The sequence below is a fragment of the Hoplias malabaricus genome, chromosome 2, assembly GCF_029633855.1.
Source record: "Hoplias malabaricus isolate fHopMal1 chromosome 2, fHopMal1.hap1, whole genome shotgun sequence".
Taxonomy (NCBI): Eukaryota; Metazoa; Chordata; class Actinopteri; order Characiformes; family Erythrinidae; genus Hoplias; species Hoplias malabaricus.
In genome coordinates, this window is record NC_089801.1 from 53423241 (window position 1) to 53449656 (window position 26416).

At 37.5% G+C, this 26416-nt stretch overlaps 2 protein-coding genes across 7 annotated transcripts; one reads left to right on the top strand and one right to left on the bottom strand.

The window, feature by feature from the left end:
• Nucleotides 1–15500, bottom strand: f7l (coagulation factor VII, like). 5 transcript variants are annotated; one of them, XM_066660673.1, is made up of 10 exons: nucleotides 14217–14442; nucleotides 12938–13141; nucleotides 11802–11921; nucleotides 10906–11138; nucleotides 9437–9574; nucleotides 9014–9207; nucleotides 8597–8676; nucleotides 7785–7868; nucleotides 5875–6064; nucleotides 3748–4549 (listed from the first exon to the last, which is right to left on the bottom strand). In XM_066660673.1, the coding sequence occupies exons 2-9, from the start codon at nucleotides 13125–13127 to the stop codon at nucleotides 5916–5918; spliced, it is 1188 nt and encodes a 395-aa protein (XP_066516770.1). In that variant the 5' UTR covers nucleotides 13128–13141; nucleotides 14217–14442; the 3' UTR covers nucleotides 3748–4549; nucleotides 5875–5915. The 5 variants fall into 5 exon arrangements, with proteins under 5 accessions (XP_066516766.1, XP_066516765.1, XP_066516770.1 ...); XM_066660669.1 differs by lacking the exons at nucleotides 7785–7868; nucleotides 8597–8676; nucleotides 9014–9207; ... (3 more) ...; nucleotides 12938–13141; nucleotides 14217–14442 and adding exons at nucleotides 1–730; nucleotides 979–1099; nucleotides 1868–1959; ... (1 more) ...; nucleotides 3081–3194; nucleotides 3274–3298 and having other exon boundaries at nucleotides 3607–3770; nucleotides 4389–4549; nucleotides 5875–6005; XM_066660672.1 differs by lacking the exon at nucleotides 14217–14442 and adding an exon at nucleotides 15372–15500 and having other exon boundaries at nucleotides 3748–6064.
• A 46-nt stretch (nucleotides 15501–15546) lies between these two features.
• Nucleotides 15547–25638, top strand: setdb2 (SET domain bifurcated histone lysine methyltransferase 2). Of its 2 annotated transcripts, none has more exons than XM_066660110.1 (11): nucleotides 15547–15990; nucleotides 16894–17007; nucleotides 17888–17983; nucleotides 18332–18425; nucleotides 18833–19657; nucleotides 21896–22065; nucleotides 23459–23700; nucleotides 23874–23919; nucleotides 24064–24251; nucleotides 24603–24691; nucleotides 25164–25638. In XM_066660110.1, the coding sequence occupies exons 1-11, from the start codon at nucleotides 15972–15974 to the stop codon at nucleotides 25279–25281; spliced, it is 2001 nt and encodes a 666-aa protein (XP_066516207.1). In that variant the 5' UTR covers nucleotides 15547–15971; the 3' UTR covers nucleotides 25282–25638. The 2 variants fall into 2 exon arrangements, with proteins under 2 accessions (XP_066516207.1, XP_066516209.1); XM_066660112.1 differs by having other exon boundaries at nucleotides 23877–23919.
• The last annotated feature ends 778 nt before the right edge of the window (nucleotides 25639–26416 follow it).

Below are 26416 nucleotides of genomic sequence, written 5' to 3' on the forward strand. Positions count from 1 at the left end.
CACAAACTGTACAATGAAACAACTTTTTTTTTGAATAATTAATATATAGCAAGGCCTGTTTGTGATACTGAACATTGTATCATTCTCCTACGCGTCATAGATATGTGTCACATTACAATTCAGATATTTTTCGGTTTTTGGAAATTATTTCCTCAGCAATAATGCTCCCAGAAATGCACTTATCATTCCTAAACCATGTTCTTTGTAATCCATTCCACAAAGACGGACACGCGAGTGTAGATCCCATACATATCAGCTCGAGCACAGCCCTTTCCCCAGCTTACCACGCCGGTCAGGAACCATGTGTTTTTATACAGAGTGACCAGTGGTCCACCGCTGTCCCCCTGACACGCATCTCGTCCTCCTTCCTTGAAACCCGCACAGAGCATGTTGTTGGTGATGCTGAGACCCGAATGGGCCCTACACTTTTCCAGAGGAACCCTAGGCACCTCTAGCCTCTGGAGCACAGTGGATGGGGGTCCGAACTGAGCAAGTCGGCCCCACCCGCTCACAGTGGACAGACGTACTGCCCCCAGAGTTCGGTCAAATGTGCCTTTCAGTGGGGGAAGGCAGATGGGCACAACATAGGGGCCTAATGTTATGTTCCTGCGCAGGCGCAGTAGTGCTATGTCTGCATCACTGGTTGTGTGGTTGTAAAGAGGGTGGATCAGTATTTCAGACACTTTTCTGATCTGTTCTGTGTCTTCATTCACAGAGCGGATGTGCTCACCTGCATGGGGAGAAGAGGGGAGAATTAGATGTAAAAAAGGACTGATAGAACCCAGTTTCAGATTAATTGAAGCCTAGCTGCGTGTTAAAGGAAAACAAGGCAATTTTGTATTTTGGCTCCTGGGCCCCCCCTACAGTTGCAGAGTGCATTTTTTGGGACTGAGATCAATATTTTGCAAATGTTTTTCAACATACTTCTTTTTATTGTGTAGCTACTTGTTGGTAAAATGCATCTTTTCGTTTCCTTACCCACTATTATTTGTAGTTGGGCCGAATCAATTTCCCAGACACAGTGAGCTGCTGTGAGAATCCACTGATTGTTTAGAACAATTGCGCCACATTTATACTCACCTCCAAGCTCAAGTAATGCCTGAATAGACAAAGGACAAAGAAGTGTAGATAGGAACTGCAGAAAAGGCCATAACAAAAGATCTGAGCAAGGTAGTGCATAAGTAGAGGTTCAGTGAGGTACATTTATATGTATTTCAGTTTGAATTATAATACAAACTCATGTCCAAATTTGTTTGTACAGAATAATAATAATAATAATATGTTTTATTTATTGGCACCTTTCATAACACTCAAGGTCACCTTACATCTCATGCAGTCAGTAATGTACAGTAAATAAAATAAAAAAAAAAAAACAATTTCAACAGTGTGAAATAGCATTTCAATTAAAAGGTATTTTTTAAGAGCAGATTTAAATTCTGTAAGCAAACCTAGTGCACAAAAATCAGGGGGAAGTGTGTTCCAAAGTTTGGGGTCAGCATAAAAGAAGGCCTTGCCACCCACTGTGTTAAGACTGATGGCTAGTAGGGCCAAAAAGATGAAGAGCACTAAGAAGGAAGAATGTAAATAGATAATAGCTTTGATTTCCAAATTCTTTTTCCAAATCTCTATTCAAATTAACTTTGAAATGTTGAAATCCCAAATATTTGAGAAGTGAGGGCACAGGTTGTAGTTGTGAAAGTTTGAAACATTGAAATGACCACCTTTTCTCTACACTCACTATCCATTTGATCTCCTCCACTGACCATACAGGTGTGCTTTATAGCTGTGCATTAACAGAATATGTTTCTCTGCATACGTTTTTTGCCTATTTTCTCCTTGTCTCAAAGGGGCACGTGTGTTTCTATACCTGCCAGGGACATTGTCCTTTGTTGCACACATGTCCTTTGACAACCCTAGGCCCAAGGCTGGTCACCACTGGTCTACCACAAGGGACGTGCACTAAGAAAAACATCAAAACCCATAAATCAAGGAGTGATTGAACTGGAAAGACCATCTGATGTGTAGAGAAACCAAGCCTATAGAGAAAGGGTGTCAAAGTCATTTTAGATCACTGGTAACACCCGTCTGTTTCATATTGTTCTATGTAAAAATGGCTCATTAGATGAACAGGAAAAAAATAATTATAAGTTTAATTAGGTTAATTCAGCTCAAACAAATACTTTGAATGAACTGATTTAAAGTCAGATGAACAAAATCAACATTTTACATCAGTTCTAACTTAAAACAATCAAATATTTTACAGTGCAGAGTATAAAAGCAGATTGTAGCAGTGATTGGTTGGACATTCATTATTTTATCAGTCTTTATTTTGCAAAAGGCTAATTATGGTTTACAAAAAAGATTGTGTTTTCATGTTTTGGGCTGAATATTTGACACCCCTGCTTTAGTGCGACAGTGTAGAGACACACCTTGTTGGAGACAGCTGCTGTTGTCTAAACCAAGACTGTATCCAGTGGCACAGTGACACTCACGGACTGAATCTTCAATCTGGGTGCAGAAGTGCTCACATTCTCCGTTTTTATACAGGCAGTTATAAGCATTCTGAGGAAAGGATTCTGTGGAGTAAATAACAGTAATGTAACAAACTACAATATTATTCAAAACTTAGAATTCACTAGCCTCATTCTCACTCATGCAGTCAGGTTGGAAATGCACCACAGGGTGTGCTATTTCTCACATACTCACATTCAGGAATTGCTCCACAAGGGCATGCTATTTTGCTTCAGATAAATTACACTTTCTGTATTTGTTTTACATGGTGTATGGAACAGTTTATTACCAAGCATGATTACGACTCTGAAGATTAAATTGTTATGAAACTTTATTTTTGATGCTACATTATGAAGAAATGTTTTAGCTAAAAGTTTAGATCTAACATCTAACTATTAGTTGAGAGTTAAAGACAGGATCTTGTAGATTTCGTTCATTATGACCCATGAATTTGCAAATAATTTGTTAATTAATAATTATTTTATACGCAGTAAAACTGGTTTTATACTACATTACTATAGCTGACTGGCATTCTGATTTTTATGTGTACGTTCTTTTGTTCATGTTACCTTTGTCACAGGTCCGTCCCTCAAAGTTTGGAGGACACATGCAGATGTAAGTATCCCCCAGATTGTTACATGTAGATCCATTGGAACAAGGCTCTGATTTACAGTGGTCTACCGCTGCAGAGACAGCAAACATGTTCAAAGTAAAAAAAAAAAAAAAAAAAAGATTGTCCTTTTTATGTGAATGATACTGTACCTGTGTATGACTTCCAGAATAGTTCCTGAAAGACAGGAAAATAAATGAAAAATGCAAGATGCTTAGATTAAGGAATTTGGCAGACCCTCTTATTCAAATTATATTAAAATTGGAATAATACAGCATTAGGAGTCTTGCCCAAGGATTGTGTTATAGCAAGGTGTTCTTGCCTGAGCTGGGAATCAAAAACCAAATCTGATTGCAAAATAGCAATGTAGCAAAATATGTTTGATATTCACGTTCCATCTTGTGTACGCGCTCAGTTTACAGGTTCTAGTTGCAGTAGTTCCAGCAGCCATGGTGTGCTGAAGTGATTATTATAGCTTTACCTACCAGCTGCTCAGGCACAGAGTAGATCTCTCTGGCTTCCTCATAGGAACATATCTCCTCCAGACATTCCCTCTCCAGGTTTGGTAGTTTCAGTTCCTCCAGGAAAGAGTTTGCACGACGGTATCGTTGTAGAAACATCTGGTTAGCTGCAGTCCTCCTGAGGAACACTAGAGCCAACAGCCATGGCAGACATGAAAGTAAGAAAAAATATCTTTGGTTCACGTATTCATTAGTTCTTTCAGCTGCTTCCCCAGTTCAGGGTTGAGGTGGGTCTGGAACACACCCTGGATGCGGTCCCAGTCCATCAAAGGGCACAACACACTCACACATTAACTCACAACTGGGATCACTTCTGCTTGGCCAATTCAACTACCACTGTGTGTTGTTAAACTGTGGGAAGAAACTAGAGCACCCAGAGGAAACACACACAGACACAAGGAGAACGCAACAAAGAGAAATCTTGTTCTTATTCTGTCAAAAACCTCTGTTTTGTTTTTTTATACCTCTCCATGAAACAAATAGTTACATTTTTCTCATTTTAATGTTATGAAATGTACATTTTCTGTGTTGTATATTTTCTAGTGCTTTATTGCAATTTTTGTTCATTTCTAGTATTAACCCACACAGTAGGCTGATTGAACTTGACTAATACACATAAGAAACCTTCCGTAGAGAGCAATGGGTGAGCAGTAATGTGGGTTGGTACATTTTGTTTATTTGGTCTTCAGACTCTCACTTAACATTATATGGACGTTTACAACTTAACAGACAATTTCACACCTTACCTGCTGGAAGACCGACGCAGGCTGGGATAGAGATCAGTGTGATCAAGTAGCAAACCTTCATTTTGCCTGGGCTCAACGCCATTATGTTGTGTTTCTGATCTAAGGCTCTTGACCAAAGTCCAGTTCTGTCCCTCTCTGAAACCAGTGGGGTGAACATGTGTCTGAAAACCAAAAGAGGGTTGGCTTGGGGACTGCATAATTGCTTTTCACAAGAGAAGTACCCTTTATTACTCGTTTCAGCAGTAGATGGCGTCATTGTTCCAGTCAATAGATATGTCAGTTCAGAGCTGATGCATAAAAGTGTTCTAAGACAAAGATTAGGCCTAGAACTGAACTACATCATATACCTAAGACTACGCATCTAGCCTAAGGTGAATGCTGTCTTTTCAATGTAGGTGAGAAGTTAATGATAGTGTATTGTGGTTGCTAAGTTATAATGTTATAATATTAGGTTCTTAAAAAAAATACAGCATTTATAGCATAATAGAGGATTTCTAATGGATTATGTGAAAGAACGTTTTCTGTTGTCTAAAGTCACATTAAGGGACGCTAGATTCAAAATTGTTCATAATATAAATATATTAAATGGCTAATAACCAATACATTTTTTATGTTCCTTCTTTAGACAAAATTACAAAAGTGTTCAGAGGAAGTATTTAAGAATTTAAAGCATATTGTTTCATAGAAGTGAAAATAATGAGTAAGCTACACTTTTTTTTTTATTCAGAGACATCCCTCTGAAATGGCATAATCTGAAATGATAGTATAATGACCCAACATTTTCACACTGCTGATTTCATTAAAGTTACACACAAACTAAATACAGTATATGGAACAAATTATATTCTACTCAAATGATCAAATGATATAAAGTAAACTACTGTTAATGCATTCAACTGGGAAAGTATAATAAATAACAGATAATTATGCTAAGTATAAATAGAGGATAATTAACTGGTGTGTAATAATAATAACATTACAAATCAGTCAGGGGTCAGTGTGCATAAAGATATGTAAACAGTATACACAGATATATGAATAAAAATAAAAGGTGTAATCACAAAATCATTCAGAAGGCAAAGTGCTTATTAGAATAATAATATTCATACTATTACAGAAAGTCACTCATTCCTGTTCATAATAATATGTAAAATGCTTATATATTTGTATGATAATGATTTCCAAAGATACAGGCTTTAGTATAGATCCAACGTAATGCATCCTGACGTGTTAAGGCTGTTATATTATGTATTATACTACTAAAACTTTTATACTACTGTCACCAACTGACAAATACGTAGTTCTGCCTGTCCTTTTTGCTTATTGGATGCATTATATGTAACATTTTTTAAATTTAAATTCAAATCAAGCTTGTTTCTGTGAAAGGAAGGTGCTACAGTGAAGGTAGGAAACCACACATATCCTCGTGGGCACAGTTTCCTGTTTATACTGGTGTGAACATGTATGCGAATGTAGGAGCACATACACAAACCACATTGAAATTGTCCAAGTATTTATCACTGTCAGTTATTGTGGCAAGTTCTCCAGGATCTTAGGGATTTCTTCCTTTGCATTCCTCAGATCATCCTTCCAGTCCTGAGGAACACTTACACCAGTGTATCCAGCTGTAGCTCCAAGTAAAGCCCCCAGAGCTGCACCTCGGTTACAGTTCTCACCTGCAGAAACAACACATCTATTTTAAATATTCTAAGAAGTAGAATTTTTGGGTCTGTAGTTAAAATTTATATATATATATATCATTTGAACACCAAAATGTCATGGTGAATGAAGCAATAGAAATGCTCCAAAATGACTTGGAATATTTATATATTATATTTAAGTTTTTTACCCTTTAAAGTGGCTATTTTGGAGATATGTGTTTTCATCAGACAGACACATACATACATATACATATACATATATATGTGCTTTTTTGTCAGATGTGTGGAGATTTCTTTCTTCTTTCGAATATATGAATTCAGGTGCATTATATATAGTGACTGATTTATTATTATTTTTTTTTGCATAATCTCCATGGAAATTCATGGAATGCTCTGGAGCAACTACACATGAGGCGTAGAGATTAATTTGAACAGTGTTTTTGCGACCCCAACTAATCATCCAACATTAGTACTTAGATACCTAAAGAACTTCCCTACAGCAAAGGGAACCTTATTAAAACCTTTATTTAAATTAAATATTGGTTGAGCAATTGTCAACATACTGTGTGTTTATTGCAAGTAATGCCAAGTAGAGCCAAGCGGTGTAGTGATATTTACCGAAGAAGTCACTGTAAAACTACAACTAATAAGGTAAATATAAGTTATTATGACATTATGTTGGTTAAAACGTTCCACTTAAACCCAAAGTGTCATTTATGAGCTTACAATGTAACCATGAAAAGATTTTATATGTGCATATACAATATATGTAATTAATATAAATGCATAATAAAAGTTTTTACCCAAAAATATGTTTATGTCTATGTCCACTGTAAGCACTATCATTCTACTAGACTCTCATGGCAGATGAACTTTTGCATCTCAATACACAATGTCTACTTGACTTTATAACTGTTTTGTTTAATTACTCATTTCAATGTAACAAATCAAGATGTTTTCTGCAAAAAGGTGATAAACCGTAATCAAGATCTAGGGGAAGATTAAATGCATCGTGGTTTTTTTGACGAAACTTTGGTTCACCTACTGCAACCACCCCCATCTTTACATTATAGTCAATGCTGTAAACACAAACAACCAGCAAAAACCATACACCCTTTACTTTTACAAATGACAGAAGAGCAATTGTATAGACATCTATTTATCCAATTATTCTGAAATTATTGGTATTGATAATTACTGTCTCACCTCATTCTGCTGTGAAGGTTTACACTAGATGTGGGACATTTCTGTGAGGATTTTATTCTATTCAGCCATAAATTATATCAGTAGTTATGCCAGATATTACTGGATGTGGAATGTAGTGCTTAGTCATCCCAAAATAACTGTATGGTGCTCCATCTCTCTAAAAAACAAAGTTCCACTGCTCCACAGCCCAATGTCTGCTGATTAATACTCCCTTTGACACATGGTATTGGACAATGTGGCCTTATGCTCACATGTAACTACTATAGATCATGCCATTACCGTTACATGCTTCACTATGGAGCTTATACAAGCTGTGTGCACAAATGAACACTGTGTTTAGAGATTGAGTGCACCTTAAAATAGCTGATGTTGCTAATTTTAAAGGGTGTCTCCAAACTTGTAGATGTGTAGTGTATACCACAAATGAGGAAAAAAAACACCCAATATACTGAGCTATAATCACACTACTAATACGCCAAGTAGACCAAGTATAAATGAAAGACACAAACACACTCATTCCTCTACTCACCTCCACAGTTAGTGTTAGCAAGGATTCCCCCCTTTATGTCATTGTGAAAGACATAAGCCAAATAGAAAAGACTGCTCAGAGCACCTGCAGCACAATAAAAATGAGTGTTAATTGTGTCATATAACATGGAAAGAATAACTTCATTTATCCAAAATAAGGCTCATGCAAAACAGCCACCATAACAAGTTTTATGAAATATTTTTTTCCACTTGTAGCAAGATGAGTGCTGAGGTTTATTTTTGCACTCTGACTTAAAACCACAAGAGAGAAACACTCGTCTTCCAGAGAACTCCCATCATACAGTCATGTGAGCTGAGCAAATCAAAGAATCGCAACAGGTTTGACATGAAACTTGTTTTTGTGTGATTAAAGCTTAAAGAAGACTCATACTGAGTAGCGCAATGATTTGTTACAACTTCCTAATAATAACTGTTGATCAGTAATGTACATTGGCTTGGAGAAATTTTAGCCCATCCTCAGAAAGGAACAGGTTCAACACTGTTATGTTAGTGGGTTTCCTCCAAAGCTTTTCTAACTTCAGGTCCTTCCATGACATTTCTGTTGGATTAAGGTCATTATTTCAACTTGGCTATTCCAAAACATTAACTTTCTTTTTCTTCAATCATTGATTGGCTAAATGATGCATGTGCTTAGGGTCATTGTCTTGCTGTGACCCATGTTCTCTGAGATGACCTCACCCGTAATCTAGAACTCTCTGGTATAATTCAGAATTCATTGAGCTGTTTTACAGGGTGTGAATAGTGATGTGTTATGTGTATAATATGGGGTATAATTTCAGCTTTAAATCACACCTTTTGTGTAGCAAGCAAGTCCAAGTGCTTCTACTGCCTCCTGATGAACTTTCAGTTTCTCCTCAGAAGAGTTTGGAAACCTAGAACACAGTGAGGACAATATATATTCACAACTTCGTTAGGATTTTCTTGCACAGTGTTTATTCTTAAAAACTGTAATAAAGAAAGGAACATTATTTTTTAGTAAATATGATGTACTTGTGCACTTGATGAGCACGTGGAATTATGCTGAATATTTGGGGACTGCCATTTCTGTTGTATTAGCTAAAAGACACCTGCATTGGCTGCCACAACACTGAATGACGGCTGAGAGGAAGCAAGTGACGCTAATTCCACCTTGTGTCACGATGTTCATGGAGGTACAGACCAGTTCTAATGCTTCCTTTTGTTTCGTTGTGACTGAGAGGTTTTTGGTACCTTTCAGCCTGCTGTATGAAGTGTTGGCATGTGTCCCAGGCGCTGACAGCAGGAGATTTGAGAGCCCACTCGACCTGCTCCTTCACACTGGCCCCGTTCAGAACGGCATGTAGTACACGAGCATACACAGACACCAGCGTGTCCAGCTTTGGGAACGGATGGGTCAGCTTCACAAACTCTACTGCAGCTGACACCTGGTCAATTATTAAAAAAGGAAACAAATTCATTTGAAATTAAATCCTTGAGGTTTGATGGTTTACGGTCATAATGATTCCCATTTTTAAAAATGTATTTTATTGATAATCTTACACATACATCTTACTCATTGACATTGTAGATCATGCTTACTGTTTGTACGTTTATGTGCTATGCTCGTATAATAAGGTCATGGATATGGCTTGTCTGAGTTTGAATTACACTAACCGCTTCATCCTCACTGGCTGCAGCAGAGAGCAGTATAAAAGGGATTGCCATTGGAAGGCAGCTTATAGCATTAAGCTGACTGTCAGAGAAGGATGTGTCCATTATCTGCTTGTAGCGTATCTCTGCAAATTCCAAGACCTGGAACAATAAAAAACACATCCTAAATTTAACAGACCTATAGGTTCTCTGCCCACTCCCTCGGTTTTGAAGCTACTGCTGCAAAGTGTGACCAGCTTTACAAAACATGAGCAACAATCCAGTTTAATCTGAAGTGCAACAGTAGAACATGTCAATAATGTTATAAAACCTATGTATATAAAACGTACAACAAAAAAAAGTATTCTAAATCCATTGCTATGATTTAATTTAGGATCATTACCATACATTGAGTTTCCAGTTCTACATGTTAACTGGGCTATGCTGTTGACATATAGGTAGTGGGTAGGCTTGAAATGACAAACTTTCCACCTGCTAGACTTACTTGAATTGCACAACTGTTTGTAATTAATATATGCTGAAGTTTTACTGTCATTTTTTTATTATTATTGTTTAACCTCACAACAAAAAATTTCACATAATTTCCAATGGGAATAGAACCACACTTGATTAATTAAAAAAAGAGGGTTTTACTAATAAAGTGTTTTACTTGTGTAATAAAGCCAACCTCCCTATGTGTGTTTTCTGACTGTGGGAGGAAACTGAAGCACCCAGAAGAAACCCACACTGATACACACCAACCTCCTCAAAGATAATGTCATGAGGTGGGGTTTGGACTCACAACCCAAGGACCCTGGAGCTGTGTGGCATCTGTTGTGTCATGCCGCCCACCCTTAAAACTACATTTCTACACGACATTTGGCATGACACAGACACTCTTTGAGAGACAGGAGCTTTGATCTTGTAGGAATAGCATGGTGTTCCTGCCCAAGCTGGGAATCAGAGCCAGTTGTATTTTGATGGCTATACCAACCTAATAAATCTATAGCTAAAATATATTGGAAAATATTGAGTATATACAATTGGGTATTGCTTTCCTACACCCATCAATTATATTCATATTCAGTATCTTTAGTTTGGGAATATAATTGTACCATACTTTATAATAATTGTAGATTATAAAGTTGTGTTGATTTCATATGCCCAATTTAATCTCCAGGACGTACTGATATTTTGCACAGTTCTGTAAAGAAAGATGACAAATATTCACCACTCCTAGAGAAAAGTACATAATGCACTTTTAATGAACACAAATGGACTTTAAAAGCACGACTGACAAATAATGTACCTGTACCGTACCTTTTTTTCTGAGAGTGTATGCTCCAAGACCTCTTTGAAGATCCTTGTCTTATATTTCAACTCATAACTGAAAACAGCCTTCCTTTCTAGTATATTAAGATGGACGGTGTGAAACTCAATGTCATCTTGAAAGTTACAACAATTTCACATCTACTGAGATGTACCAGATGTACCTTATTAGGAGAAGTAGGGTGCAGCTCCTGCCACTCAGAGAAAAAGGATCGGTGGAATGACTCAGCATAGGTGTCATTGTGAGTGCCAGGTGTGGTCAAGAACTTGACATAATCAGAGAGTACAGCTGCCCTGGTGGCAGGGTCAGAAACACTGACAAAACGTCCTAAAGAGAGAACCCGAGCTACTCTTACAGCACAGAGGACATTCAGCGTATTCTCTCCTGCCTGCAGACCTACAGAAGAGCAGACAAAGATGACTCTACTTTGTACAACGGCAACAAGACATGGAAAATGAATTTTTTTTTCCTGTTGAAGTCTATTTGAAAGAGTACTTTTACATACACAACTGTTCATAGGTTTGCCATCAGTAAAGAGGTATGTTTGACTACATGGTCAGTCCTATGTTACTGTTACTATACGATAATATTTGGTATGTGTTATCATTTGAAGTCATCAGAAAGAACAATATTGTATAAAAGAAAATGTATGATGATTAGGATTTCTTTTGTATGTATATATACACTGTATGGCCAGGCATTGTTAGATACCTCCTCTTTGTACTAGATGCTGGAACATCAATGTAAAGCTTTGATGGCATCTGGCCATTAGAACATCAGTGAGGTTCTGCTACTGCATTTCTGAGAGTCTTTATGCAATACTAGCGACTAATTGCAGGCACCTGAAAGTAGCTAAATTCAATGTAAGTGGCATTTAAAAAAATATTTCCGTATATGTTTATTTATATTTTCTATGCTAATAAGATGAATAAGAAATGCTGGCTTGAGCAAGTCAAGACAAAATGAAAACTGAAAGTAAATGCAATTCATTATGTAACTAACTACATAATTCCTATACTAACACCTCTAGACTTGAGTCATTCTGATGAAGGGCTTTACCTTGATGATAGTGTATGGAGTCACCGGGGGCTTTCCAGTATTTCAGTTTATCGTGCAGGATGATATTCCCCACCACAGGAGCTCTCCTGCCGGTCGAAGAGGCCACACGCCCACTGCCAGCTAAAACCATGTTATTATACACTCTCAGAAAACTGTAACTGTTAAATGTAAATTTAATTCAGAACTTAACCGTACCATATTCTATATTAGTTGATTTTTAAGTGTTGATTTCACACACTCCATTTAATCTTCATGAATTATACATTCTCTTTTTATTCTACACAGTTGTATAATGGAATCTTACAAATATTCACCTCTCCTTCTGGAGATGAGAATGTAATGTACATTTACATTGTAGGAGTTTAAAAATACTGCAATACAATGAATTAAAATTAAGTTTAAGGTTATTTGTTTTTCTCAGTTTTTTAAAACAAAATTTTGCAGTTCTCTTTGGTTGTTTACATTCAGAAGCACAGCATCTTTTTAAAATGGAGTGATGTGTTTGGGGCTTTGTAAACACATCAGACTGGTTTCCAGCACACAAACAAACAGACCGGAGAGCAGAAATGGTGAGGAAACATCTATAAAAAAAAGCGTTTTTGATTATTATCGTGAACTTCGCCTCAGAACATTTTAGCAGAAAGCTTGCTAAAATAAAATATGTGGTGAAAATCCCGGTAAAACCTGAAACATTTTAAAGGTTCAATATATAAAGGTATTGGGTCAGATTTCTTGGAATTTTTTGTACTAACATCACAAAAATAAGGTCCAGCACAACGGACTGAGTATGGGGGTATTTTAGAGGTCTGACATGTGAATACATGTGTAATACAGGTGACATTATGATAACAAAAGCAGATCATTTGCTAACAAATTTGGAAGATTTGCCCTTAAAAAATTATGGCTGAGATTTTATTTAGAAACATTTCCAAGATGCTCACAATTGCCATTAGATTAATCTACACAGGGAATGGGTTCAAAGCATAACCAACACTACAAAATGTTCTGTTTTGTGTTTAAAACAGTTACACATTTTCAACCAAGTGGTCTCCAATCCCCAAATCCCTGAATCTTCCAAAATTCAACATTTCATTTAAGGGATTAAATAAATGAATCAGCTGATGGATGTCAATCACCTGTATTGGAGAGGGTGAGTATACTGGATGGATGCCGGTCTTTAGGTGGTTTGAAGCCTGTTATCCAACCACTGAAATCAGTCTTGATGTCCTGGATGTTGTAGTACCAATGGACTGGCATAGACATGGCATCTCCTGCACACATGCCCCACAGAGCTTCACACACTGATGTACAAAGCTGAGTCTTCATCTCCAGTCAGAGATCTGAAAATGAGAAATAACCATAATCACTTCACACAAATTAATAAAGCAGAAATGTATAAAATTCCTGGCTACAATTACACCCAATTTTCTCACCAGTTCTAGATATTGCCACTTCTACCTGTTAACTAAGACCTGCCTATTATGGTACCAAGCTGAGAAGGCAAAGAACAGCAAGACTAGATGACAAAATCATTCTTTTAAGGCATCACTCTGACATCTTCCTCTTAAAAAAATAAAATATTAAATGTGTTGTATAGGCGGAGTGTAATCTAAACAAATGTCACCAATATATTCATGGAAACACTGTGCCAAATAAACCCCTTGTGAAGACATTTTGAAGTTAATATATAACTGTATATGTGTTCACACTCATTGCTACGGTCTTTACAATCTGAATATATATATATATATTTTTTTGACTCTTTTCTTTAAAAACAAATATCCCCTAATACATTAAAAATGGTTTGGATATCGTTCTAAATCTTTAATTTCATTCAGTTAATGGAGCTCTAAGTGCAATGCGTTTATGCAATCTCCACTTATACCACTGCTGCTCACTTGCAGCTTGAAACCTGCAAGCTGATGGGATGCTTCTTCGATCTTTGGTTCCTTATGTTTATGATATAAGAAACCCAGGCTCTCTGAATTTGCCTATGTGACATTTTGGTACACTACACTTTCAAATCAGAAATCCAGAAGGCAGACACATTAGGGTCTAATCTGTGCCAGTTTTGGCACTTAAAAACCCCAGTTACTCCACTGTGCTTTGTTTATCAGACATGGGCCAGGTTAGATTTGGGTTTGGTCCACACACCTGATATCCAGCTCCTATATAATGGACTCGTGCTTGCGTTAATCAGATTCACTCTGAGTAATTGTAGGTAAAATGTGAGCCATAAGAGCACTTCAGATTGTTATCTGGAAATATTTAGTCATATGTCTTCTAGGAAATGTAAGAAAACATCATTAGGACATGTTAATAAGGAGGATAAACTGAAAGAAATAACACGTTCACTGGAGGTTCTCGCTGACATATTATATACGTTTGTAGGATATGCTTTAATTTGTATCTCACCAAATGCAACGTTGTTCTCAGTCACTTTCAAAATATAAAACCTCCAGTGCTGTCGATACGACCCTCTCTTCCTGTACCTTACAAAACGAGTTACACAAACCTCTGCTGTTTCATTGTTGCATAACTTTACTCCAGTTCAAAACCTTGCAGAAATTGTGACTCGTGAACTTAAGTTCATTAGGTTACAAAATTCTGTCATGAATATTGCCACTGCATTACACTCTGTCTCGTCGTAAAAACGCGCCTATTCAGAATATTAATTATGAATCTACAGTATTGTAATTCTCCTACTTAAATCAGTATCAGACCCCATCAGCTGAACACAGGTGTTTAACTCTGGAATATCTCACTCAACAAAGACATGGTATGGCCAATTCCCATTGACTTTTTTGATAAAATAAAAATGTTATTACTGGTAACTATATACCGCGGTCCTGAATAAACTGTTACAGAAAATTAATGAATGAATTGCTAGATTCAATGAATGGTATATAAATACCTTAAAATCGACTATCGGTGAACAACTGCTTTGGTCTAACGCAGCGCCTCGTGACGGGAATTCGGCTCTTTTCGTTGATTAAATAAGAATCGATTCTTCATTTCCCAAACAACTCTTCAATTAGAAACGTCAGTTGTTATTTTTTTTGTTCCCAAAATAAACACATTTAGTCTATTATTATTATTATTATTATTATTATTATTACATTAAAATAGGTGTCCATAAATATAGACTAAATGCAGACAAATCAGTCAACCAACAAATAAATTAATATTATAGTCTATAATTAGAAAAACTGATGATGATGAAATTAACACAAAAATACAGATGATGAGGATAATGAGAGAATTGAGGTACAAGAGGAGGATCCTGTGATTTTTAATTTGTCATATGATATGCATAACCTGTTTGCTTTGTCTTAAATCCACACCCATTCATTGATTAAACCCCTAAAAACTCATCCCTGTCCTTCAGGAATTATATATTCAAATGTTATGTCAAAATACAAATACTAATTAGCTTAACTCAAAACTTTGACTTGCTTTTATCTCCACTTTAAAAAGTCCCCTGAAAGCCCACATAAAAGGCCTGCAATATATACGTCTACCGTATATGGTAGGTTTATGACCTCAGAAATCTGCCTTGGCTGTCTTCACCTGTTTAGACGGTAACTTGAACACCAATTGCAAAGTGGAATTGCGCAGTCATGGCACTGACTGATTAAATTGATCCTAATACATTTGTCGTGGAAGGGGTCTTAAAGATTAAGACTCGATAGAACCGACTCATAAAGCCAATTCAAAGAACCGAGTCGTTTGCGAACGACACCTCACTAGTTTGGACCAAAACACTCCGCTGCATTGTGGGAGACATTCGCAGTTGTTTCATTCAAGAGAAAGAGAAACGAGTGCGGTTAAAGTTCGTTTTAGAAACGAGTTTCTGTAAAATACAAAACGCGGTTATGTTCGTTAAAACAGAGCTGCAGCACACGAGTGTTCCCTTATCTTTAATCACAGTTAACCTCCACAGTGAGCAGAGGAACAACACACGTTACACCATAATGCACTTCTAACATACAAACTCCAACACTATTTTAGACGGTTAAAATTGTTTAATTTAATCTACTGTAGACACTGATGATGTAAAACTGCTGCTACACAGTTACCTGTGGTCTTTGTGCTGCTACATCTAGGGTTGTTTAGTTTCAGTTGGTTTTTAAAAAGAACCTGAGAAGTAACGTAATATCATCCGTTAAGATGGAGGAGTCTGAAGTGGGTAAGCGCTTCTTGATTAATTCAAAATGAATCATATACACCTATCAGCCCTAACAAATATTACTCCCTTAGTTCCTGACATTTTATAAGCTCTACATACCATATAGGTACCCACTGTAGTTTAGCAGTTGCAGCGTGTAGTCTTGTCTGTTGCTCTGCACAATTTGTTAGCTCTTTTAACCCTGTTCTTCAATGGTCAGGACCACCACAGAGAAGGTATGATTTGGGTGGTGGATCCTTCTCTGCACTGCACTGACACTGAAGTGGAGGTGATGTGTTTAGTGTGTGCACTGTCACTGCTGGACTTAGAATAGCCATCAACCAAAAATATCCAGCCAAAAGCATCCTGTGTCCACTGATTCAAGACTAGAGGACGACCAACACAAACTGTGCAGCTACTATCACTGACTTCACATCTACACGGTGCACCAACAAGTCTAACAGAGAGGACACTAAAACACCACCACCACCTCAGAGTCACTGCAGCCCTGAGAATTATTCACCACCCAAATCATACCTGCTTTGTGGTGGTCCTGTGGAGGTTCAGAACATTGCTAAAATGAAACAGGGTCGAACAAAGTATGCAGAGCACCAGATGGAAAGTGGTTTGTAATTGTAAAATTACAAAGTTCACCTGTATGTTAGACAGAAGGCCATATAGATATAAGAAAGAGAAAAAGTCGTTTATATATTTCAGATATGATTGTTGCCAATATTACAGTTATTAGTAAAAAATGTGTGTTTTAGTGACCCAGAAGTAGGTAAATATTAAAGTGCTCATTTAAACTTTTAGAATATAGTAGATTGGTAAATAAGTTATATATAAGATTATGGTGCCTCATAAATTATTGCTCATTACCTGACCGAAACCTATTGTTGTAAAAATTAACTCAATGTTGCACAGAGAAAGCAAAGTACTTCTGGTCTCAGATGGACGTGGACATGGCTTTTGATGATTTGCTGAAGTACCTGACAAGCGTAAGGGAGAACATCAAAAACAAGACTGCCTCAGATAAAGGTGAGTGCACAACCTCATCATCCACTGCCTCAAAACAATTACTTGTAGTACTTTTTACCAATATGGATAGCACTTTTCTTTAATTTGGATTATACTCAAAAGTATTACTCTGTAAGCGAGGGAGGATGAACAAAAGAAAATGTTTACTCAATGGGGAGGTCTATGATCGTGGGGAAAGGCTGTTCTTCCTGGTTTGTTTACATTCAGAAGATCCCCTTTCTTTTAAGTTAAACTTTTATGTTTGGGAGCAAAAAAAAGAAGTTTACAAAAACTAATTTGTAGCCATGTTGCTTAGTTTTGTAGTGCTTTTGGTAACGCAGTTAGCTGTCTCCCAAATTTAGAGACATTCCACATTAAGTAATCTGAAACAGCAAAAATAAGTCAGTATCACCCACCTATGGAGCAGAAATAGAACAATATCCTCATCTTGGTTCATTATTTTAGAGTTTAAGAGTTGTCGTCGTTGTCTAAAAATTTTCCAAATTTGCCATGAGCAGAGAAAAGAAATCCTAGCATACCAGTCCAAGACACTGTTTTTTAGCCATTACACTGGGGCTTTGTGAACACATTAGACCGGTTTCAAGCACACAAACAGAGCTGAGAGCTTGCAAATGGTGAGGAAACATCATCTGAATTTTATATTTATGAATGTCAACTTTAAAGGATACATAAACAATCCTCTTGAAAATATGTCACACTTTTTATTGTATAAATTAAAATGGTATGACAAGCAGTATTTTGCAGGAAACATCATTACTGAGTAAAATTAGTAGATTTGATTAAAACAAGCTGCTAAATATGTCTTCAAATAAATTTTGCTGCCACCGCTTGCAAAACAAACTCTCTGTGTTGGTCATCTGATTGTTGTGTGGTTCTACAGATTATGTCCAAGCCATGAACATCGTCCTGGAGGCTGAGGTGACACTGAGTGTTGCTTTGAGGAATGTTGCATTTGAGGAGGTGCTCATAAATGAAGGTATAATCGTCACTAAATTATTATATAAATAAAATACAGTATCTTATAGAACTTAAATATGTTATTAATAGATGCTTTGTTTCTCCATGATGTTGGAGGAGTAGAGAAGCATAGGACTAATTTTGCCTTGGTAATTGATGTTTAAAATTAGTGCAGGGTGATTTGTCTCAGACAATATTGATATTTTGTTACACCAGTACATATCAGCATTTCATTAAATTTAAACAAAATTATGATTCTTTCTGAAAGGGTGTTTCCTGATTGGTTAACCTTTGCCAGAAGTAATAGAATTCTGAAATGTTGAATGTGATCTCTTTTGCTAATATTACACTTTTTTTTTTTAAACAGACATCCTGGCAGTGTCTGTGTCAGATTCTCATTGCACTCTGAAATCAAAGGATGGATCCCTGCTGGAGCATTTCTTACACGAGGACAGCTCGCGGTTTGTGCCGTTTTTTGCAAAGTATATTGCCAGACTGTGACAGTTATTCGTAATCTTATAGTAAATGTCGCTATACTTAGTTACCAAATGCTATTCAAATTATTCTTTCATTCATTGTCTATAACCGCTTATCCAGTTCAGGGTGGCGGTGGGTCTGGAGCCTACCCGGAATCATTGGACGCAAGGCGGGAACACACCCTGGAGGGGGCACCAGTCCACTTTGATTAATGCAGACAACTAAAAATTGTGTTTTAAAAAATTAATAAAAGAGAAGAAAAAGATTAGTTGACGAGTTTATGTTTCTTAGTAAAAGTAAAAGCACATGTTACACATCCAGAGATTAGGCTGAAATATAATAATGTTTTAAATAACTTCTTTATAAGGGAATGTTTGATTGTGTTTTGCAGAGGTTCAAGGAATCTAGAGTCAGGCTCTGACAACAGCCAGGTGTCTTCACCTAACAGAAATGGTGCCGTGTCAACAGGAAAGTTTGATCAGTATAACAGTGTGGTGCTGTTGTCACCTTCCAGACATTTGGTGGACGACCAGTTTGCCCCCATGTCACCTGTCCAGGTCTTTTACCAGCAACATGACTGCAGTCCAGCCTGTCTCTCTCACCTGCCAACTAGCACAAATAATTTTCTTGGCCAGAATCCTTTGAGAGTGCCTCTACTCTGTCATTTCCAGCGGTATTGTGCCGTGCTTTGTTCTTCTACAGAACAGGAGACAGAGACTCATGAGGAGGAGGTAGACACATTGGAGGCAGACGTGCTCTATAAAGCCCCTTGTGGACGGGGGTTGTCCTGCATGGACGATGTGCTGCAGTTCTTACTACAGACGAAAAGCCTTGGAATTCTGCAGCCTGTGAATTTCAGCTTCAATCCGCAGGTGCTGCCTGATCGCCATGCTCAACCCCGGCTGGTCGGGTCTGCTCCATCTCTTCCAGCAACCATCTTGTTTGAGAGAGACATCAGCCGCGGGATAGAGGCAGTCCCAATTCCACTGTGTAATGAGGTGGACGGGGTCAGGCCCAAGGAGTTTCGCTACCGTAAAGAACGCTGGCCTCATGGCTGCTTCTTAAGTGCATCCCCATTCTTCTCAGCCTGCTGTGACTGCACGGATGGCTGCACAGATAGTCAGAGCTGCGCTTGTCTTCAACTGTCTCTCAAGGCTGGTGCTGATCCAAACCAGCTTTACATGCACCAGCGGCTAAATGAGCCTGTGTCCACAGGGTAAGACTAGTTTTTGACCACTGTTGATCTTTATAAGTAGATAATCTACAGTAAATGGTCACTGGATTAGGAACAGACAGTAGTCCACCTGTTTCTCTGAATAATTTCTTATGCCCATTTCACCTTGCTCTTCAATGATCCAGACCCCCACAGGACCCCCAAAAGCAGGTGATCTCGGATCATTCTCAGTCCTGCAGTGACACTGATATGATGATGTTGTGTTAATGTGTGTTATGCTGGTATGAGTTGATCAGACACAGCAGTGCTAGTCGAATTTCTAAACACTGTCCACTCATATGGCTTAACCGAACTGAACCAGTTCAAGAACCAGAGTTCTTTTGATCGAAAAGCACTATCACTGTCCACTGACACACCTACTTCATTGGTCCACTTTGTAGATGTAAAGGCAGAGTCAGTAGCTCATCTGTTGCTATAAAATTTGTGTTCGTCGTCCTCTAGCCCTTTATCAGTAGACACAGGAAGCTGTTAACTGGAGATATTTGGTTGGTGGACTATTCTCACTCCAGCAGTAACACTGAGGGCTTTAAAAAGTCTTGTAGTACTGCTGTGTCTGATCCACTCGTACCAGTGTGACACACTAACACATCACCGTCATTGTCACTGCAGCGCTGAGAATGATCCACCACCTGAATCATGCCTGCTCTGTGGGAGTCCTGACCATTGAAGGGCAGGGTGAAATGGGGATAAGAATTTACAGTCTGTAATTGTAGAACTACAAAGTGCTCCTTTATGGTCCGTGGAGCTGATAAAATGGACAATGAGTGTAGATACAAGATAGGAGTTCCTAATCCAGTGACAATTGTGGAGGAATTAATGATCTGCAGCAAGTCAGTCGATTAATTAACCATGATCATTATATACAATTCCTCAAAGCTTCACTGCTGAAATTTTCTTGCATTGCGCAATTATCATAAGGCAATCTATTTTTAACACTCTGACTTCAGTACATGACACCACAGTGTGTCAGAGTTCGACCAAGGTTTTAGCTACAGCATCTTGTACAGTGTGACCTGCAGTAAAAGATATAACAACATAGTTATCATACAGTGTATAGTGGGCTTACGTGCATTATTCCAACACTATTAGAAATTCAGTAGAATTAAAAACATGTACTATACACTTCATTTAAGGTTTTGGATTTGTATTAAGTGTAAAGCAACCATGAGAGCCATATCTCTCAAGGAAGAAATTTGGGGAAAGTTTTATTACCTGTTTTATTACATGTTGACATCAAAAAGAATTCTTGGGAATTGCTTTCATTTTCATGTTTGGAAACTCTTTGTTTTTTCTTTCCTTTTTGTGTTTGAATGTCCTTTTCTTAATACACATAGAGTATCTACACTGAATGAAAACTAGATTAGGAACACCTGGCTAGTAACGGATTGGTCCACATTTTTGATTAGTTATAGCATGCAGACGTTCGGGACTCCACAGGGTGAAGGAAATCCTCCACACACACAAATCAACCCATGCCCGCTGGGTGTGGATTGCACAGCCTACTCCAGAGTGTCCTAAACATGTTCAATGTAGTTGCAGTCAGGCCACTTTGGGGGCAAGGCAGTGAGGAAAATTCATTGTCAAGTTCCTCCAACAATTCCTGAGTGATCCCAGCTCGATGTATATTGATGCCTTTCTTTGGCCTATGCATTTTGGTCATGCTATTGTACTCTAGTCAATGCAGGGTACATGGCATGGCTTATCTAAAATTACTTGCGCTAACCCACTGTTGTTCTAGTGGCTGAGCTGCTCCACTGTGGTAGGTTATTGCTGCGATACCAGTCGTGACACAGCTCAACCACGTGTTGCCTGCTGCAGTCTGACCTTTGGCTGGATGATTTTTGATTGTTCCTACACCCATTGGTACACCTGCGATACCGTGGCACGGGAAAAGCCCAAGAGTACAGCTGTTGATGATATAAACAGTCAAACTTGCTCCATTTACCCCTAGCTGGTTATTGTTGCCTTCTGCTGTGCAGTGGACAGGTCAAAACCTTATGAGAGCAGAATGAGACATAACCACCAACTGGGGGCACTTTATCATTTGGTGCTCCTAATCCATCTGCTCAGAAAAGGATTGAGAGATTAAGTAAATGAATGTTACAATTTACGTAAGCGTTGTGTAGAATCCAGAAACTTCAGTAACTAGGACCCAAATAAAGTCGTATTGTTTTTCTCTCTTAACATGTTCTATACCATGTCCTTGTACCGTTTTGACAGGTTATATGAGTGCGGCCCCTGGTGTGGATGTGAGAAAAGCAAGTGTCTGAATCGTGTTGTCCAGCGTGGACTTCGTGTTCGTCTGCAAGTGTTCCGCACCCAAGACAAAGGGTGGGGTGTCTGCTGCCGTGATGACCTAGACAAGGGTACCTTTGTCTGTACTTATGCAGGTGAATTATCATCTGGGGTTGTTTGCTCCTTCAGCAGTTTTAGGCCATGTCTAAAGCTATGCCCTATTTTGTATATTTTGTGAAGTGTCTGCCCTTTTGTTATATTTTCCCTGTTGACTTATGCAATATAGTGGCAAAAAAAGAATGTGATAAGTTCTAAAGGGTAATAAACAAATGCAAAACATTTTTTTTTTTGAAAATATGGAATTTATTTGTAAGTTGCGGTTAAAAATCTTTTTAGCTTTCCAATATTTTCAGCAATCAGCTGTATATTTTTATTTGATAAATATTAACAAATTCAGATTTTGATGCTTGAAACACATTGCAAAACTGTTGGGAACTTTCATTTTTGGGAACTTTCATTTTAATAACACAATAACTGAGGATACTACTTGTTGCACTTTTTGAAAAGATTTTTTGCCCATTCTTGCTTGGTACTAGACCTCAGCTGCTTAGCAGTCCATGGTCAAATTTGTCTGATTCTTCTCTTCATGAGGTACCATAGCAGATAGATCTGGACTGCCGGTTAAGCACACTCTGTGTCTCTGAAAAAATTATTTTATAGCATGTGCACAGTGAGGTCTGGCATTGGTCTGCTGAAATAACCATGTACTTCCTAAAATCCCAATAGACCTGCAAAAAGCGGAGCCTTTGGTGGATGCTCTTTTCATATTTTTGTTTTAAAACAGTGTAACTTGAATATTCTAAAAACGACACTCACTTGTTTTGCCCATTTGGAGTGTGTTGCATGATGGTCATCCAAAACATTGGAAAACTTTTCTATATCGTTTTAATATTGCAATAGTTTTTTTTTATACGTACAATGTTACTTTGCACACACACCTTAATAAATACAAATACAAACTCTCTTAGAATGATATATTTTGTGGTTTGTGTGGTTTTCCAAGTAAATATTTCAAATATTAATATATGCATATATATTAATGTATATTGGGTTGAACTATTGGGATAGTAAATTATATTTGTTGTAAACTAAGGCTTACTTTGCACATGGTTGCTTGTGATTGAGAGCTGTGTCTTACAAGGTTAAATTTCCCAACTTATAACTTAAGCAATAAGACAAGTCAGTAAGACAAATTTGTCATATTTGGCTGTATCTATATTTATTTATCAATGACCTTGTTAACATAGAAATCACAGAGAAATTTACAGAAGACAAAGCAAAGCATACAGAATTTGGAAAGATTATATGTACTACCAAATAAATCAGTTGCCTCTCACTGGGAAAAAAAAACTTAGGACTGTGGTTCTTCTTGGACATGTCACTAACTAATGCAAATAATTGTGTTCTGCATAGGACTAAAAGTTTTCAAACTTCCAGTATTTATTAGCAGTGTTGAACTGTGTGACACACTTTTGTATGCTTGTCCAGGTGTTGTCCACACTCTTGGGCGGAACATGGAGGATCCCCTCCCCTCTAAAAACCATAAGGAGGAGCCAGTATCGGATGATGAGGTGGAGGTTGTGGAGGAATGGACGCTTCCTACAGGGCAGAAAAAAACAGTCCCTGAAGTGCTGAACGTCTCCCCTCCTCTTTATATTCCTGTGATCCAGAGGCCTGCAGGTCAACCCTCTACAGCTCTAGATGGAAAAAATGGTCAGCAGCAAGAGCAGGTTAGTTACAACCGGTTTTTTTTTTATTTTTTATTTTTTTATTAATTTTTTTTTTTTTGCAGGTATAGTCCCTTTCAGTTCACAAAAGATTTTATGAACTATACTAGATTTATCAGATTATTTCCTTACTGATTGCTTGTTTATTTATTTATTTATTTATTTTGTTGAATCAGCAGGATGAAATGGAAAACTCTTCATCACATGATCCAGACAAAAGAGGTATAACAAATATATTGCATTCATATTATCTGCCTCAAGCCTAATCTGTTCTTGCCTGTCCTGACCTGTCCTGTTATGTCTAGTTCTGTCTGAATGTATGTATTATGGTGAACTCTGACTATATATAACCTTCCTTTATTATAGTGGAAACCAGAATACAAGATGATGAACAGGAGGTACAGAGGAAGAAGCCACGGTTGGACGACAAGGAGGGAGACACCATCCCCTCAGATCAGACAGTGCCTAAAGGAGATGAACGGAAACATGGCTGTCAGGAACAAACGTATTACCTTGATGCATTGAAAGAAGGAAATGTTGCAAGATTTATAAATGTACGTAGACCTGGTAACATCACTCGTATGTACAGTAAAAATTCTCTTTGAACAGTTCTCTCATGTAACATTCATGCAGTCAGTTTTTTTTTTAAACAAACTGCTCTAGAAAAACAGTTCAGCAATACTAGAGATATTGATATGACCAATGAATGGAAAGAAAAGAAAATGATTCAGTGGAAAGTATTTGTAAACCATTTGTAAGGTGCAGTATAATTTAGTGGTAAAATGACAATGAACACACAACAAAACACACACACACACATATATATATATATTTCAATATGTAATTATTAATAGTACAGCAAACATCTGTTACAAAAATTTAATTGTCTGTTTTTGACTTTACAGCACAGCTGCAATCCCAACCTTTTTGTTCAGAATGTCTTTGTTGATACCCATGATCTCAAATTCCCAACCATTGCCTTCTTTACATGCAGGTAAGTTTCTTTGCAATGTAAGAAGTCTTTATAGTGAACCCTATTAAAATCTTCTTTGTTTATAAAATTGTTTAGTTCATAAAATTGCTTTTGGTGTGAATAAGCCTTAAAGGATCAATCAGTAAATTGTCTCCAATGATCCTTTTTCAGCTTATGAAAGAGCCATTACACTAATAACTAATGGCTTTATTAAATCAGAGAACCCTTTTTTAAACATGTCCACCACCATGCGGTTGACCCGCTTTATGTACCACAAACTTATTCATGAACTACAATGCTATTCTTTATTTTAATGAGAGTTGCAATTAGATAAATGTAAAAAGAATAAATAATCAGTTTCAGAAATAATTTAGCTATTTGTTTGATTGACCAACTGCTATTTTAAGGAGCTTTAATTTTTTAGTAAATACATGGAATGCAATGCATAATTACTCCTGTGCTCCAGTATCTGACTAAATGTATTGTTTCACAGACCAATACAGGCAGGGACTGAACTAACCTGGAACTACTCATATACTCCGGGAAGTGATCCTGAGCACGAGGTACCATGTCTGTGCGGCTATAAGAACTGTCAAGCCATTCTCATCTAAGTGAAGTATGAGAAGTGCTGCATATACTACCAACACTTGTGTGCATCAGAAGCAAGAGCAAACGTCAACTCAAAGGCACAGGAAACCCAGTGAAACCAGATTTATTGATTCTACTCAACACGTGTTTTGAAATCAAGCATGCACATTCCATTTTTCTAATAGATTGTTTCTGGTCTGTGCTTGCACATACTGAATTATAATATGTCCCAATCTCAAAGAGAGTTGAGTTGGCTTTTTTTAAATTTTAAAATAAAAAATTGAATAAAGTGTTTTGTGTCACGCATTACTGAGAATGTACTGCCCAGAACAGAAACAAGTTAGCACAACAGTACGATAAATCTAAAATGGGGAGACAGCTTGCCATCTAGATACAATTCTTTAATTTGGGAAGTGTTGCATCATTGACTAACTCAGTGGTTTCCAAACATTGTCTAGTGTGCCCCACGTTTGTGGATGAGATTACCCCCTCCTCCCAACCAATTTTTTTTATCTTTTGTGAAGAGTATTTGTCTTAGGGACAAACTAAATTATATATTGTTAAATACAGAGTTTAAAATCAAAGGCTTGTCTCACAGATGCCTCCACACAAGATTGATATATTCAATTGTTTGAGGGCATTGCCAGTGTTATTGGGATTAACCCATTTTTAAATCTATGTTTAGTGTTAATCTTAATTTAGTTAATATTTTACATTTCACATGTAACTGATGGCACTGAGCATGCATTAACGGTGCCAGTGGGGCTTGGTGTAGGCTTAGTTCACCAGGGAGGCCAGTGTGGATTTACAGTTGTTGATGGTTAAGGGTAAGGTAGGACTGTAAAGCTAGTTTGGAGTTGGGTGGGTTTGGTGTTGTAAGCTTAATTCAGCAGGGGAGGTGCCTACCTGATGACAACAGTGAAGAGCTAGTGATGAAGGGGTGGTTTGAGTACTCACGGACTGGGCCCAATGAATAACCTCTGGTATCTGGATGCTGATTGGATCATAAATGGCCACAGCAACTTTAGTAGTTAGGTGTAGGACTGTAAACATTGCTAGTTGAATATTCTGGTTTTTAATATAAAACACTAGCTTGAATTGATTCCTTCACTTCCAGGTCACAATGAAATTTATTCCAGTTTGATGCCTACTGGTTTC

Coding starts and splice junctions, on each gene's coding strand:
- f7l (XM_066660668.1), bottom strand. CDS start 4,644: ATGACGCCATCTACTGCTGAAACGAGTAATAAAGGGTACTTCTCTTGT. Junction 3,195..3,273: donor ATTCTGGAAGTCATACACAG/GTACAGTATCAT, acceptor CTGTCTCTGCAG/CGGTAGACCACTGTAAATCA. Junction 1,960..2,429: donor CAGCAGCTGTCTCCAACAAG/GTGTGTCTCTAC, acceptor TGTTTTTCTTAG/TGCACGTCCCTTGTGGTAGA.
- setdb2 (XM_066660110.1), top strand. Junction 24,252..24,602: donor ATGTTGCAAGATTTATAAAT/GTACGTAGACCT, acceptor TTGACTTTACAG/CACAGCTGCAATCCCAACCT. Junction 24,692..25,163: donor ATTGCCTTCTTTACATGCAG/GTAAGTTTCTTT, acceptor ATTGTTTCACAG/ACCAATACAGGCAGGGACTG.